At 39.1% G+C, this 16,769-nt stretch overlaps 1 protein-coding gene across 1 annotated transcript in view; it reads right to left on the reverse strand.

The window, feature by feature from the left end:
* PAWR (pro-apoptotic WT1 regulator) overlaps positions 1-13,873 on the reverse strand; it is an 89,659-nt gene extending 75,786 nt beyond the window's left edge. The window contains exon 1 of the mRNA XM_069490244.1: positions 13,310-13,873. Coding sequence (XP_069346345.1) covers positions 13,310-13,819 — 510 coding nt within the window. The 5' untranslated portion in view covers positions 13,820-13,873. The remainder of the gene's footprint in view (positions 1-13,309) is intronic.
* Between the last annotated feature and the right edge of the window lie 2,896 nt (positions 13,874-16,769).

Below are 16,769 nucleotides of genomic sequence, written 5' to 3' on the forward strand. Positions count from 1 at the left end.
AATTATACTTTTAGTTTTCCTGGGTATTACAAATTACCCACTCATTTTTTTAAGATAAATAAGGCTTTTGATTTATTCTCTCACATCTAATTTTTAACTCAGAATAAACAGGAAAGAAGACCCTTAAAAATACTTAATTAAAAATCTAAAAGTAAGCTTAATATAAGGAATAAAAGGATATCAGTTTTGCTCAGGCTAGTACTAAAAGGTGACACTGACCCTACTATAAAGTTGAAGCACGGGGGGGGGGGGGCAGGGAATCCAGAGTGGAAGCAAGGGCAAAGTTAGCAACTAATTCCTCAAATCAGAAATTCAGTATGGGTTATCCTCTCTGTGCCTTGCTTTCCTCATCTGTAAAACAGAAATAATAGCACTGACCTTTCTAGAGCTATTCCAAAGATTTAATGAGTTAATGCATTGTACATAAAGGGCTTAGAATAATGTCAGGCCCACTAAGCACACAAACATTATTATTAATATGGCTTGCTTATTCAGAAATACAAATACATTTGTTTACCCATAATCATAATAATAAAATATTCTAAAAACCAGTTTGTAGTATAAGTGATTCTGGTTTAATTACTGTTTCTGAAATTATCATGTAACTCAAGATAATAATAAGCTCCCCTATGTACTACAACTGACGACACTGACAGTTAAATAGACATAAACTGAAAACATGTTAATAAACTATATTCTACTACAGTGTTCCAATGGTCTCACATTTGTTGCCATACTCTCCCCAACTGGAGTATGGCAACAACCTCCCAACTAATCTCCTTACCTCTATTTTCTCTACCACTGCCGAATAGCTGATCCTATCAAAATACTGCTCAAGTTCTCCTGTAGCCTGACACATAAAGCTGAAAATCTTCAGCCTTGTTTTTACGATCCTTCACAATTCTGCTCCCCCAATTTCACCTATTAATATTATTTCCTAATATAAATCCTCTACCCCAATCAAGCTGCTAATTTTCATCTTTGTACCACTGCCTTCTATATTCTCACAGCCTGAAATATGACTCTCTTCTTCATCTGTCCATTTCTCATTAGTCCTTTAAGATCCAGGTCAAATCTCACTCCCTCCACAAAACTTCCTGGCCCGTTCAGTCCTCTAGGGATCTTTCACTTCTCTGTACTTAGAGTATGACCTAACATTTTATTATATACACATTTTTTAATGTTCCATATTTGTCTTATATAATCTTATTTCTTTAGATTACAAATTACTCAAGGACAAAAATTACAGTTTGCCAAAATCCTGGCAGTGCTGGTAACAGAACAGATAAATCAACTCAGATGTTCAAAAAGCTTAGTACAGCATCTAACATGTAAAATGTACTAAGAAGGTAGTAAATGTATGGTGGCTATATTAGAATATCCAAATTATGGAATATTCTATAATCATTAAGAATAACAACACAGCTATGATGTTTATAAGATGTTGATAAAAAAGTTATAAAAGTATGTGTAGAATGATTAAATTTCAGGATATATAAATGTATTTATTTTATGTGCATGCCTAAAAATAACCACAAGAATTGTATTCCAAAATTATAAAGTAGTACTTTTCATTGGATAGTAGAAAACATGTTTATAAAGCAAAAAAATGTGATAACATTTCTGCTTTAAAAAAAAAAGCTTAAAATGAAATAACATTCGTGGCATAATCTCAAGTTTAAAGGTAGGTTATAAAAACATACATGGAATATAATCCCAATGTATAAAATAAAAATGGAAAAAAATGTATCAAATTTATAAACAATAACCTATAGCTAATCTTTGCACAATCTTAGTTTTGCTGTTTTTTTTTTTTAATTTTCTAAACACTATTCTTAAAGTATGGTTTGGAGAAGCATTTGAGTTCCTCTAAGATACTAGTGAGAAGGAGGGAGGTAGACAGGAAGAAAATATTTGTACAAGTTGAATGAACAACACATGGGAAAAGATTCAAAAGTAATATCCATCCTTTAGCACCTGTATTCTAAGATGAACTGGAAGAATTTGAGAATGGAATAAACATCTATTAATACATAAAGTGCAGAACAAAGTCCAAACTCAAGGATAATATTAAGCTATAAACTCGATGATTACACTCAGACCAAACTCTGGCAATTTAATTTCATCAGAGTTCCCCACCTCCACTCCATCTTCCCCTGCACCCCCAAAACGTCATTATCAAATTTCTTCATTACAGAATTATTTTTGTAATCAAAAGAAACCACTTGGTACAACTTTATTTAGATCCTATCCTCTAATTTCTTTTTAACCCATGTGAAAATTTGGATTTATTCTATTACGTGAGTATTACTTTTACTGTATTTTGTGCTATCACTCCTGAATAGATGTTTCTGAACAAGAAAAACCTTTTAATGATTTCTAATCAGACAGGCAAAATTTTTTTTCTTTCCAGAGCAGTTAGAGTTATTGTACAAACAGGTATGGACAGAGGAAGGAAGTGCCCGGCCAACAATACTAACAACAGACTAAAGAACAGCAGAATAAAGTCTGAATTCCTTGGCATAGCATTTGAATCTTCCACAATTGGTCCGTATCATTCCTCTTTAACTGTTCTCCATTTACTCCCCACCAAGGATTACTCTGCACATCAGTTTCCTCTGTTAGCACATATCCTGCTTACTTCCCACAATGATAACCAATGTGTGGGCATTGGCACCCAAACAGATCTGGAGTCAAAGTCAACCTCTGCCAGAATGGCCTTTGGGCAAGTCACAGCTTCTTTGAGGCTCAACTTCCTCATCTTGTAAAGGATGAATATAAAAAACCTACCTGGTGAGTTAATGTGAGGATTAGGCAGAATGGATGGAAAGCCCCGTGCACAGTGCTGGGAATGAAGTAGGCTTGCAATATAAAGCTATTATTTCCCAGCTCTGTGCCTTTGCACATTTCATTGGCAACTGGAATGTTACTGTCCCCCTCTCCACTTGGAAAATACTTCTTACCAATTAAGACCTAGAGCATAAAACCACTTCATCTGATGTAAGACCTTCCTTGACTTCCTTAATTAGTGGCTCCCTTTTCTACACTAGTTCAGTACTTTGTTCTTTCCTCCATCATAGTTCTTATTATATTACATTGTAATTATTTGTTTTCTTTTTTTCCCTGAAAGAAGACCGAAAGTTCCTTAAAGACTTAGTGAATACCTTTGTATCACCTAGCACTGAGCCTGGGGCACACAGCAGGCACTCAAATGTTTCTGAAAACACCAACTGAAAGGGAACCTAACAAAATGGCACGGCATACAGGGGAGAGGAGGCGGGAGGGCAAATGCTACACAGAAACCAAATAGGATGAAAAGCCAAAAAGAGCTGTCACATTTGGCAATTAGGTCGCAAGCAATCAGAGAGATGAATTTCAACAAAGTAGTAGGAACTGAGCAGTGAAAGAGGAATCAGCAGGTGAAGATGCTGCCTTTAAGAAACTGAGCAATTACGGGGGAAAAAAAGCAAGCTGAAAGTGAAGCATAATTAAGGGAATATCTCTACATGGTAAGATAAAACAAGAAGCTGAGTATTAAGAAGGAATAAACAAGATCCCTGATGGGAAGGCAGTGTTAGCTGGGAGAGGTTGGGGGAGAGGAGATAATGCTAGACTCAGCTAGAGGTTAAGAAGGTTGAGGATGGCCCGGGCGCGGTGGCTCATGCCTGTAATCCTAGCACTCTGGGAGGCCAAGGCGGGTGGATCGCTCGAGGTCAGGAGTTTGAGAGCGAGATCCCGTCTCTACTAAAAATAGAAAGAAATTATCTGGCCAACTAAAAATATATATATAGAAAAAATTAGCCGGGCGTGGTGGCACATCCCTATAGTCTCAGCTACTCAGGAGGCTGAGGCAGTAGGATCGCTTAAGCCCAGGAGTTTGAGGTTGCTGTGAGCTAGGCTGACGCCACGGCACTCACGCTATCCCGGGCAACACAGCGAGACTCTGTCTCAAAAAAAAAAAAAAAAAAAAAAAGAAGGTTGAGGATGAAATGCAACTTAAGTTTTGGGGTAAAAGTCTGAAATGATGACGATAATTTTTTTAAACAATGGACTAGATTATCTCTAAAGACTTTTCCTGCTCAAAACATGGAGTTATGTAATTTTTAATACCAATGAAATACCTCCCAAATCTACCCCTTCATTTTCTACCACCATTGCAACCATTATCAGATACTCACATGAGTATTCTCACTTCTCTGCTCCCTATCCCTGTCTCTGTATCATTACTTGATCTTCCCAAGCTGCTGCTTTGTTTTTACAATGTTTTTCATATTTTAGACAAATTAATGGGGATATAGATAGATATGTACAGTTATACACACTATAACATTTAGAAAATGTGGATTTGTTCCAGTGCAACTGATACGTTAAAGTTGAACAAGCTGAGCATAACACTGATTTTGCCTTTGTTCATATGCAAATGCAAGAAACACTAGGTAAGCACAGAAAACTGTAACCCAGCCACACAGAAATACATGCATACACACCTCAAACAACTGCCAGTCACCTCCCTTCACTGTTATGAGCCACACCCATCCACATCTAGTGTAACACTTTTACTTTAATTTCAGATCACCCTCCTTCTATTACACTTCACAATAACTCACAAAGCTGCAACCCTTTTGACACCTACTTTTAATTAAAAAACTTTGGGTCTTTTTCAAGGTAGTATCATATTATTGTAGTATTTATGTACGTTCTTAACCATTTAAACTGCGAGTCTTTACTAGGTTTCTACCTTTTTACATACCAATCACAAAGATTTTGAGTGTTATACTCCCAAAACTCCATTTTCACATATGCTCTAAAGTTTTTACCTTGCAATTTTGAGTTCTAGGAACGTATACATTGAGTTATATAGCATACATACATTTAAAATTACTGCACCTCTGACCACCAATTTCCCAGTGAAACCAATGGTTATAGAGGAGGTTAAAAAGGAAAAAGAAAAAAACAACTCTGGTCACCCTTCACAATTATTTGAAGCTCCTAGTACCTAGGAGACTCCTTGAAAGACCCAAATACTTAAACAATGTTTCAGGAAACATGACATATGAAAAGAGATACATAGCTGTTTATCCAAGACAACTTATTTATCTGCCAATTCAAAAGCCACATAACAGGGCAGAGAAGCAGTAGGGTCCTTTCCAAATGTGAAGCAATGCTTAAGTATTTTAATATCAAACAGCACAAAGCACATCCATCCCTATTTTAAAGTAAGAATAACATCATAAAAATATTCATGATGAGTGGTTAAATATACCCACAAATCTATATTTATAGTGTGGTTCCATTTCTTATGTAGATTGAAATGAGATTAGAAACACAAATATTAATATGTGTGACAGGTTTTTCTCTTTTCTTGGATTTATTTCCACAAGGGAACTACAATGAACACATTACCTTTTTATCACATTACTTTTACCAACAGAAAAAAATTAATTTAAGATTATATAAATTTGATTTGGACCAACTTTTTCTTGCATTATAGGATACAGAAGTCTTATCAAGAATTCAAAATCTAAAAATAAATTCTTTGTTTCAATATAATCGCACTTTTTATTAATATTCCTCAAGCACCGTCCTCTGCATATCAATTAATCCTATTCTATTCTTCATAACTGAGATTTACATTCTTTTTAAATACTACTAAAAATATTCTGAAAAAAACTCCAAAAATAGAAGATCAATTCATACTTTATATAACCTGCAAATTCTCTAAGAAGTAATTATTAAGTAGTTTGTTTATATGCCAGCAGATAAGCTTAGTCTGAAAAATCTTTTTCAGTTAGTTTTATTACAAAACATCTGTTTTAGCTTGTATTTCAAGTTGTATATTTTATTTTTGTTTATCTTACTCACTTAGTCCCCTCTAGAGTTTATTATAAAGAGCCTGAAAACAAATTTTTAGCTGTCACAGAACTGTAATCTACAACATTAATTCTTTTATTTCAGCAAACCCTAACAAAATATAACTTTTCAGAATACAACTGCCCTATTTCTTTAAATTCAACTACATAAAACGAGACCATTATTGAAAAATACATTGTGACTCACAAAAATTTGTTTAACAGAATTTCTAAAAACTACCACAGGCCGGGCATGGTGGCTCATGTATGTAATCCCAGCACTTTGGGAAGCCTAGGCGGGAGGATTGCTTAAGAAGCCTGGAGTTCGAGAGCAGCCTAGGCAACATAGCTAGACCTCATCTCTACAAAAATTAAAACAAAAAAATTAACTGGGCTTGGTGGTGCATACCTGTAGTCCTAGCTACTCAGAAGGATGAGGCAGGAGGACTGCCAGAGTCAGAAGTTTAAGGTTGCAGTGAGCTATGATCCCACCAGGGCACTCTAGCCTAGACAACAGAGCAAGACTCAAAAAAAAAAAAAAAAAAAAAACCCACCGCAGAATAAACATTTACCAGTCAATTGTCAACTCACTGCTAAGATTTGAACTTACTGGAGATATTTCTACTTTTGAAGTGTATAAGCATCAAAAACTTTCAGAAATTAAATATTCCTATAATTTCATTCACACATGGTGCCCAGTGTATTTTTAAATAACCTAAGGACAATGTGACAGCTGGCTGAGGCTTGATTCTACATCAGTAGGTATATGGCTATAATATAATTGCCTAAGACTTAAACTGCAAGTTACCTCAGCAGTTAACCAAATATGTTTAATTCCCAGTCAAGGACACCTGCAGGTCTAATATGTAAAATTTATAAACAAAAGGAAAAAAAATTCTTGTACTTGATAAAAGTTTGCTAAGACAGTCAAAAAAAGTTTTAAAAGTTTGAATTGCTAATTATTAAATACAACTGATAAACATAAGTATATACTTTCTCTAAAAAATGTGTAAAAATTAAAAACGAGTGAAAGTAATATTCTAATTATACATTAAGTGTTAGAGGTGTTTTTCTGTAGTCTAGGTTTCTAATAAACTTTGGACAAGAAGCAAGGCAGACACAATATTTCGCACTAAAAGTATGTCATTACATAAATGTTTAAAGTGTTTTGAATTTCAAAGTAACTCAAGTCAAAATATCTATAGTTTTTAACTGGAAGGTAAAAGTGAGACTGTTTACCAGCCTCGTAAGAAATTTCCACTAGACATCAACAGTTACCAATGTAATCTATACAATAACTACAATTTATCATTTGGACATTTTTATAACATTTTCACAAACATTAGTTTGTTTGATTTATATAAGAATGCTGCTAGATGATCAGTATCATCAGTAAACTAGTACAGGGTATTTAAGTCAGTTCTTTGCCCATTTAGTGTGTAAAATAATCACTTAAGAACATGTTAAAACGCAGTATCAAGTAACTCCCACTGAGGTGGATCCCAGAAATCTGCAATTTAAATAAACAACACAGGTAGAGCTTGGTGGGGGTGATTCTCCCCCAGCCCCAGGCACAACTTAGGACACTGATTTCAGTAATATGAATAAGGCTGGGCTGTAAGCAGTCTAAAAGTCCATTTTTTTACTCTGTATCAATGTTCTCAAATGTTTAGGTGATAGAGCTTTGCAGATCTTCATGAAAGAGATGAAAGTAAAAATTTAAGTAAATTTAAAGTATTATATCCAGTTAAATTAAATACCTCTTATACTAAACTCTAGTACAAACAGATGATAGTAGGTATCCAAGTTTTAAGAAACTTAAAATTGGGGAGATCCTACCATTTCATTTTCTCTGTGAAATGTGGGAAAAGCTGATATTAAATTAGTTTCTCATAGTTTGAATACCACCTCACTTTACTGAGTGAGGAGCTAAAATGTAGATACTGCAGGTTCTAGGAACATAATAAAAAATTAAGACGTAAACATAAAAGCACTTAGAGCATAACTGTGTAAATACACTAAAAACCATTATATACACTTTAAAAGGGTGGATTTTATGGTATGTGAATTGTATCTCAATTTTTTAAAAAAGAAAAAAAGCACTGAGAAAATTTTTCAAACCCTAATATTTAAACATTGTATCAACATTACTATTAAATAGTATAGTTATTTTCTGGCCTACATCATAGGTGCTGAAAACCAATGTAGACATAATAAAGAGCATAAACAGGCCACCAGCTTGATAATGATTTTAAATAAGAATTTTAATGCCACTGTCTATGTTTATTTACTCTTAAATTTTTCCAATAAAATCCTGTATCATTCATCTTTTATAAATAGAGCTATTTTTTAATTGTACAGTAATACATTGACACCTTACACTTTACCACTAAAATTATCTTTGTATTTCTTGAGACAGAGTCTTGCTCTGTTGCCCCAGCTAGAACGCAGTGGCATCATCACAGCTCACTGCAACCTCAAACTCCTGGGCTCAAGCTATTCTTCTGCCTCAGTCTCCCAAGTAGCTGGAACTACAGGGTACATCACCACACCTAGCTAATTTTTTCTATTTTTTGTAGAGATAGGGTCTCACTCTTGCTCAGGCTGGTCTCACACTCCTGACCTCAGCCTCCCAGAATGCTAGGATTACAGGCCTCAGCCATCTCACACGGCCTCTTTGTATTTCTTAAACTAGATATATGGTATATAATACATCGAAGTACAATAAGATAGTTATTAAGCACCAGACTGTGAGTGCAGACTATCTGTAGACTTATTACAAATATGACCTCAAGCAAATAAGTAACTTACCCTCTCTGCCCCAACTTTTCCACAGAGCTACGGTGAGAATCAAATGCACCAAAATATGTAAAGTGTTTAGAACAGTGCCTGGCACTTAATAAGCACACCATAAATGTCATCTACTTTAATCATGTAATTATTATTTTTATAAGAAATGGCATCCCAGCTCAGACAACTCATTACAAATCCTGAAAAAATTAAAATTTCAATTTACTTTACCAATGAGCTCAAACATTTATGAACTTAGGCTTAATATCTTATTAAGCAGCCTCAGTGTTTACACTGTAACTACCCATTCACGAGTCAAATTTCTCCAGCTCTGAGTCATTATTAGTTTCTCTCCTGACTCATCACATAGAAAGGTAGACAGTCTGGAACATAATGGGAATACCAAAAGGTATTTCTCAATCTACCTGGATTTAAAAAGTTTACTAAGTGGAACTTGTCCTATATAATGTTCAATAAATATACTAAATAATTATGACCTAAACTGTGCTCACTTAAAAGTGCTTTCTATGTATTAAATGCTCCTTTATCCTCTCTTTTACTAACCTGAGTTCAAACTATGGAGTAGCTGTTAAAACACCATCTTGACATAAAAACAACGTATCACTTAAGTAAAATCTAAGATCCACGTTTTTTGACCACTAGCCAAAAATAAATTTACATTTTACTGATGGCCTGGTGTTGAAAATTTTGCCAAGTAAAGTACAGAGGGTCAGAAACAATCTCTGAGCCTACAAATTTGATTAATTTCTGTTCAATTCCATACTTTCACTGTTTTCCTTATTCCGATATTGAAATTATTTAAGATAGCCTTTAATAAAAAGTTATAAAAAACTCTAGGGAAATATACTAAATAAGGCAAGTAGGTCAATTCTTAAAAACTCCCCTTTCCCTAGATGCACACATACACAAAAAACACAGAAACATTTAAAATATTATTCTGTCACTTTCTGTGTAATCTTGAGTCATTTAAGCTCTAAGCCTCCATTTTCTCCTCTGAAAATGGGGATAGAAAGAGTAACTGTAACTACCACATGGGATTGCTGTGAGCATTAAGCACTATGCAAACCGAAGTTTTAGATACTGTATATGTTAACTTTTATAATTAAACCAAAACTTCAGTGCCACCCCTGCCTATTTAAAGATATTTTCTGTGGTAACCACCTCCATTAACCCATTCATGCAAACTTACCCAATAAAATAACTTCACACGCACTCTGAGAATAGGTATACAACTGTCTAGGAAGCTTTCCTTAACTATTCCTCTTCTTTGAGTTAGGTACCCAGCTCAGGGACTAAGCTATATCTATCCCTCCACTTATCATATTTCCTTGTACCATTTGAGAGCACTCTGTAGGCAAGGTCTTTGTCCTATTCATTTCTGTACCCCACACTGCAGCCCAACTTCTTAACCCTGACTCACATTAGAATCACATGGGGAGCTTATAAAAACATTAATGCCTGGGATCTATCCCAGACCCATTAAATCATAAAGAGGGGAGGGGAGAAAAAGGCAAGAAGTCAGCATGGGGAAGCAGTTTTTAATATCCTCACATGGTATCAATGTGCTGCCAGAGTTAAGAATCACTGCACTGATAGGTAAAATATATAGTTATGTATACATGTACATATGTGAGAATATATGTATAAATATACACGTACAGAAAAATATATAAGACTCAGGACAAGACTCATCCTCAATAGCTTCTCCCAGCCCAATCATCTCTTCCCTTTAAACACACATTTCTAATAAATAGTTATATGCTGCATTAAGATAGTTTTTAAACTATTAACTCAGTACATAAGTTTTTTCATGTAATTATGTCTTATCCTTCTTCCTAAATTACAGCCATGCTCCTTGAGAATATATACTGCCTTATTCTCGTTTTCTCCAGTGCTTAGGATAGTGCCTTAAACACAGACATATAATAAATATAATATTTGACCTGATAAACAGAAAAATTACTGGCAGGAAGTATGTCATGACCAAATTATCCAATTCAGGCTAATTACTACCAAAAAAGTAAAAATTCAGAAGTTTTTTTTTTTTTTTTAAATAAACCTCTTAGTAAATGAGAACTAAAATTTATCCCCTTAAAGAGCATCTGGATATTTGAACTTTACAGACATCACATGCAGCATCCACCCAGTTTCCTACCTCCCAAATCAGCCTGTTTCAGTTTTTGCCCCGCTTCCTTGCTAAAACTATCTTCTAATTGATTTTGGTATCTTTAGTTGTTGTCAGGTACCTTTATAACAATATTATATAATGCTTTGTAACTGGTTAAACGAGTTAAAGTCACAATGCATGTATCACACACATGTTTAATAAGTATTCTTGAAGGATCTTAAATGTTTATCAACCACTAAAATAGGCTCCCTCCATACAAACTACATGTTAATCTACTAAAGTAAACTTGGTTGGGAATACCATCTGAAAATAAGAGCCTTATTCAACATTAGACAAAATACAAGTCTACTCTTGAATACTGACAGGTGATTTTCATTCTTTTACAGTATTTTCATACCTGAGAAGTTTGTAAAATGTAATGTTACTTTTTAAAACAAGAGTCTTAAATTGTATTACACAAGAAAGTCCACAGCAACTGGCATTCCCACTGTTGAAACTACTAGGAGAAATGGCACACAATTCTAAAAAAGCAACAATCTAAAGACATGAAATGGTTTACCTTTATATATATTCTACCACCATTAAAAGAGTCTAAAAGACTTAAGTTGTTTTTAAAAAACTGAAAATATGGGGAGGCACCCAAGAAGTATGTCTGTTAATTATATATGGTAGTAAAAGATTACCACGTTTTTTGGGGTCCTACAGCTTGCAACAGATAGAGCCATAGTTACCACTAAAAGAAAGCTGCACTCAATTCCCTATTCAATAAAAAGGTTCAAATTCCACAGACAAAAAAAAAAAAATGGTACCCTGGGTTGTTTATTTTTAAGAAAGATTAAATTTAGGAGTTGCCAACACCCAAACGAAAAACATTCCAGAGTATTAGACTCAATTGTAGTAGGGAGTCATCTACATTCTCAGCACTAAGTTCCCTTACCCAAAGCAGGAGTGTTAACAAAGGATGTTTCTTAGGATCTCACAAGATACACCCTACTTATTTCACAAACACTATAAGAAAAGTTTTTAAAAAATAATTTTAGAACAAGCAGCCAAAAAAAGTGAAGTTTAATATCTGCCAAGATATTTCCCAAAATAAGACCCCTGTCAGATGAACAATGAGGAAAACACTGAAAATGACAAATTCTTTTATTTGGACCATCAGCTACTTTTAAAAATAAAGCTGAGGAATGTAGCTTTTCCAAAGCCTTGTCTTCAATTTCCCCTTAATGTTCATATTTTTAACAACAACAAAAAAAAAAACTGGTAATTTGATTACCACTCTTATGAATTCCTTTTAAAGCAATTTAATGAATAACAGATCTTTTGTGCAAGTAGCAAAACCGCAGAGGACAGTTTTTCTGGCTGATAAAAATCTCTCTGAAACACTCACACAAAAATACACCCTAAAAAGACACACATTCATTTTCCAGGTATGGAAATCATATTAATACTAAAAATATGGGCATATTTGATTCACACCCTATCTTACTGAAAATACTTTTACTTAAACTACAATTAAAGTTAGTAAATTCTTAATAGTTATTTACTAGGAGGCGAAATTGAGTAAATTAGAAAGCCAAGAGTAACCAAAAAAAAAAAAAAATGAAAACCTAAAGAGCCAATGAGAAAAAGATTCTGCTACTTTGGGTCAAACAGGGTAGGTGAACCAATTCCCCAAACCGGTGAGCTATTAATAGTAACCAACACTTGCTTGGGATTGTCTTGTTTCTGGTAGAGGGAGGTGTGATTATACACTAAGTGAAAATTTTTACCAGTCACTCTATTAGGAAGATGCTGCTGCTCAAAAATACCAAAAAACAAAAAGAAAGAAACAAAAATCCTCAAAACTCTAACACAAATGTTTTCCAGATACAGTACTTAAATACTTGAGGAGATCGTCTTAGGAAACAGAATTGTGCGTTGCTACAACATCCCTATTGTCCTAATTATCACTCAGGAAAAAAGCTGTGCGTTACTGGAGAGCACAATTTGTAAACAATTTATATATAAATTAGTGCATACATTCATTTGGATATACTCATTTTGGGTTCACTGCAAGATAAACCTGTCTTGGCTGTTGCTAAGGCCACATTTTCTTACAGGTGCTATTAAACACTGTTAGGAAAAAAAGAGATAAACTATCTGATAACTTGAGACCAGACACGTGGGAAACTAGAGTAAGTCGTCATCACCATTAATCAATTTTTCTAACTGATCAAGCATAAACAGACAAGTCTAGGTAGGCAAATCCTAGAGTCACAAGTTGTCCTTCTAACACGGTAAAGGAGGATCCTGGGTCTGAGACCTTAGCCAGGAAGCCTGAAAAGCACGTGCCCTACTTTGGATTTGGGGAACTTCCCAGGAAGCATTTGTTCAGAGTAAAACTTCATCACCCTCTGCCTGCCGAACTCGGCGAAAGGATAAAAAGCACGAGCCAGAGTAGGAAAACTCTGGGCCCCGGAGAGTCGGGGAGCGCCCGGGGCGGGGGGAGACGGAAGGAGGCGGCCCCCGCCCGGCTCACCTCCGCGGCGGGGATATTGACCACGCCGGTGGAGCGCCGCTTCTCACGCAGCTTCCTCTTCTCGATCTGCCCCTTGCCTTTCCTGGCACTGGGGCCCGAGCTCTTGCCCTTCTCCGAGGCGCCGTCTCGCTCCTCCTCATCGCCCCGGGGCGGCGGTGCCCCCGAGGCGGCGGCGGGGGGCTCGTCCTCCGGCCGCCGCGGGACTGGGGCTGCGCGGGTCAGTGCGGCGGGGCCGACCGCGCAGTTCACGCCCCCGGGAGCGGGGGCGGCAGGTGCGGCCGCGCCGCCCGGGAGGTTGTTGTTGAGCTCGTTAGTCGCGGCGGCCGCCGAGGTACCCAGCGCGCCCGCCGGGGGCTTCCCGGAGGAGTCGCTGCTGCCCCCTCCCGGGGCGGCCGGGCCCGGGGGGTTCTGCTTGGCGCGCATCTTCTCGCGTTTCGCCTTCCACTCCTCCAGGAAGTCTGTGGTGCTGCCGCTGAGGCCGCTGCTGGTCCGGTAGCCACCGGTCGCCATATTCCCAGCGGGGCCGGCCGGGTTCTCACCTCAGGCTGCCGCCCCCACTCCGGCTCCGGCCGCTGCCGCCTCTTCCTCTCCGCGGCCCGGAGGATGCGAAGGAACGACCTCCGGGCGCGGGGCGGCCGCCGGTCCCCCAGCAGCCCGCAGGTCTGAGGGGAAAGACAAAAGGGGGCGGGTAGGGGAAGCGTAAGATGTTGGCCCGAGGGTCTGCCCCTCGGCCGCTCCCCTCGTAAGCCCCCCCGCCAGAGCGCGCCCACTCGTCCCTGCTGGCGGTAGCCGCCGAGTCCCACCCTGCAAAGTTTCTCCGACGCACCTACACGGCGGGCCGGACGATCGCCGCCCCTCGAGGGGAGGAGAGAGGGACTGACCCCACCCCCCGTCCCCGCCAGGGTCCGTGCCTGCGGCAGTCAGAGTACCAGGGCCAGACCCCGCCACCTGTTGGCTCGTCGTATCGCCCCCTCCTTGCTCCGGCCACCGCTGGCCCGAGGTCCCCGCCGCCGACACCTCTATTCCCGGCGTCAGGCGCAGAGTCCCTAGCCGGCTTGCAGAGGAGGCGGGACCCAGCTATCCGGCCGAGCCGGGAGGGGACGGGTGCGCAGGCGGCCCGGGCAGCCCCTTACCTCGGAGGAATTTGGGGGGACGAGGCGCGGGGCTAGGAGTGGGCGCCCAGGTGAGCCGAAGCTGCCGCGCGCGAGAAGCCGCGGCAAAGTAGCCGTCCGGAGCTCGCGGCAGTCCCGGGCTGGGAGGGAGAGAAAAAAGGAGGGAGGGAATTAGGGGCGGGAGGGGAGCCGAGCGGCGCCGAAGCACGGGCGGAAAAGGCCGAGGCGGAGCGCTAGGGGCGCGGCGCGCGGTGGGGAGGGTCGTGGCCGCCGACGCCCCGCCCCCAGCGCTCAGGTGCGCGGCGCTGCGTCCTGCCCGCCCTGCGCCCGCCGCCAGCCGCCCGCGGCCGGCGGGTTGGACCGCACATTCCTGGGCTTGCAGCCTCGCGGCGTCCGGCCTCGCGGCGCCTCCGACTCCGGGGCGGAAACAGCTCCACGCCCTTCTCCCCACTCCTCTTCTCCGCCTTTCTCCTCTCCCACCACTCTTCCTTTTAAGTACAAGATCGTATTATTCCAGGGAAAGTCTCGAATGTTGCTGGCTAAGGGGGAAAGAGCGATCAACTTGTGATGATTCAGGGCATGACTAGTCAGGATGAGAAAATACTCACGAGTCTCTTTTCCTCGTCTCTGTCCCCTTTTCTGATGTACTAGGATGACTGCTAGGAGAACAGGAACAACTGAAACAAGCCCGGCACCATCCTATGAAAACTGTGATGTCCTAGTGAGAAGCCTTAGCTAAAAGGAAGGGCTTAAATTGTCAGTGAAATATCAAGATTTTACTATTATGTTGGGCTTGCAGGAGGGAAAGAAAAAACTCATTTTGACAATTTATCGTGTTGGCAATCCCAATTTTGTTTGGAGTTTTCCTCTTAACCCTGTCTCTACAACTCTTGACAGTTACTGAATTTAGTGGCAAAACTCCCTACTAAAGTACTAAAGCTGCATTAACACTGATTTGAAAGGAGCTGGGACAGTGATGTCTCTATTTTTTCATCCTTAACATACCGTAGGGTGAATCTTATCCTCAGATGTAAGTCATCTGAGATTTCTAGATCAGGGCTGGGTGGGCATCTGAGGAGACTGACCTTTCTATATCCAAGTGATATCAGGGCACATCATTGTTACAGGCTGCAAATGCCAGGTCTCCATTTTGTAAAAAAGTAGGAGAGCACTGAGTCACACTCTTACCTAACATAAATCTTGCTTCCTACTTAATATTCCTGTTTTGCCCAGGTGACACATGGTGGGTGGGCAGGAGAAAGTGATTCACCAAGGACTATATTTTCAAAGAAAATATAGAGCCAGACTAAAGTTCTGAACTTTAGTCTGGCTGTTGGGTGTTGGGGTGAACATATAGAAAACTCGGAGAGAGCTCTGAAAAATCCTTGGAAATTTAAAGGCCTTCCTTGGGAATAGGTTTAAAGGCTGAGTGGCCGTTTACCTAGCTGATACCAACCCAGGTGCACCATCTGCAATTCTTCAATTAAAAATGCATTCTTTTGTTTTCTGAGTTGCAAGGGGGGTGAGGGAGGATGGAGTATTAAATATATTCACATTAATATGCTTTGTAACTTATCAGAGGATTTTCTCTTGGAAGGGCTACAGGATATAATGGAAAGAAGATATTTTCAGCCTGGATAAAACATAAATAGCTGAGAGATCTTGGGCATGTTTAAATTCTCTGAAACTCGGCTTTCTTTACTACAAAATCAGCAATATGGCACATATTTTAAGCTGTTTTTTAAGAATTGACAGTGCATGTAAAGTGTGCTTGGTTCAAGGAAGGCACTTGGTAAACATAGTCCTTTCTAGTAATAGGATGTCAAGCACTTAGAGTTCTGGGTCTCTAAGAAGTGCAGGGGGAGGGTGGGGAGGAAAGCAAAAAAGATGAGGTACTAAATATACGATATTGCCCTGAAAACGACAGACTTTGAATGAACTAGGTACTAGGATAACACCTATACTAAATTTATCACTGCATCTTCTTAGACCAGTTCCCTGAGATTTAATAGACTCTTGAGTCAGGAATGTTGGCTACTACTGACTTGTGTGGATGGGCAAGTTGCTTAATTTTTGTGCCTCTGTTTACTTACATATAAAATGGGAAAAATAGTACTTCCTACATTGTGAGAGTGTTGTGAAAGTGCCTGCAGTCCTTAGATAAAAGGTAGTATGTGAGTACTAGAATAGCTATTATTAGCCTATAAAATGCCCTAGGAACCATGGATGAAAGAGATTATTGAGCTACAAAGCTCTGTGTTTCATTATTGTTATCGCTTATTATACCTTTTGTCTTAACCATTCTCAATATTCCCAAAGATATATTTTACAGCCAGACTGCTTCCAAC

The sequence above is a fragment of the Eulemur rufifrons genome, chromosome 16 (assembly GCF_041146395.1).
Source record: "Eulemur rufifrons isolate Redbay chromosome 16, OSU_ERuf_1, whole genome shotgun sequence".
Classification (NCBI taxonomy): Eukaryota; Metazoa; Chordata; class Mammalia; order Primates; family Lemuridae; genus Eulemur; species Eulemur rufifrons.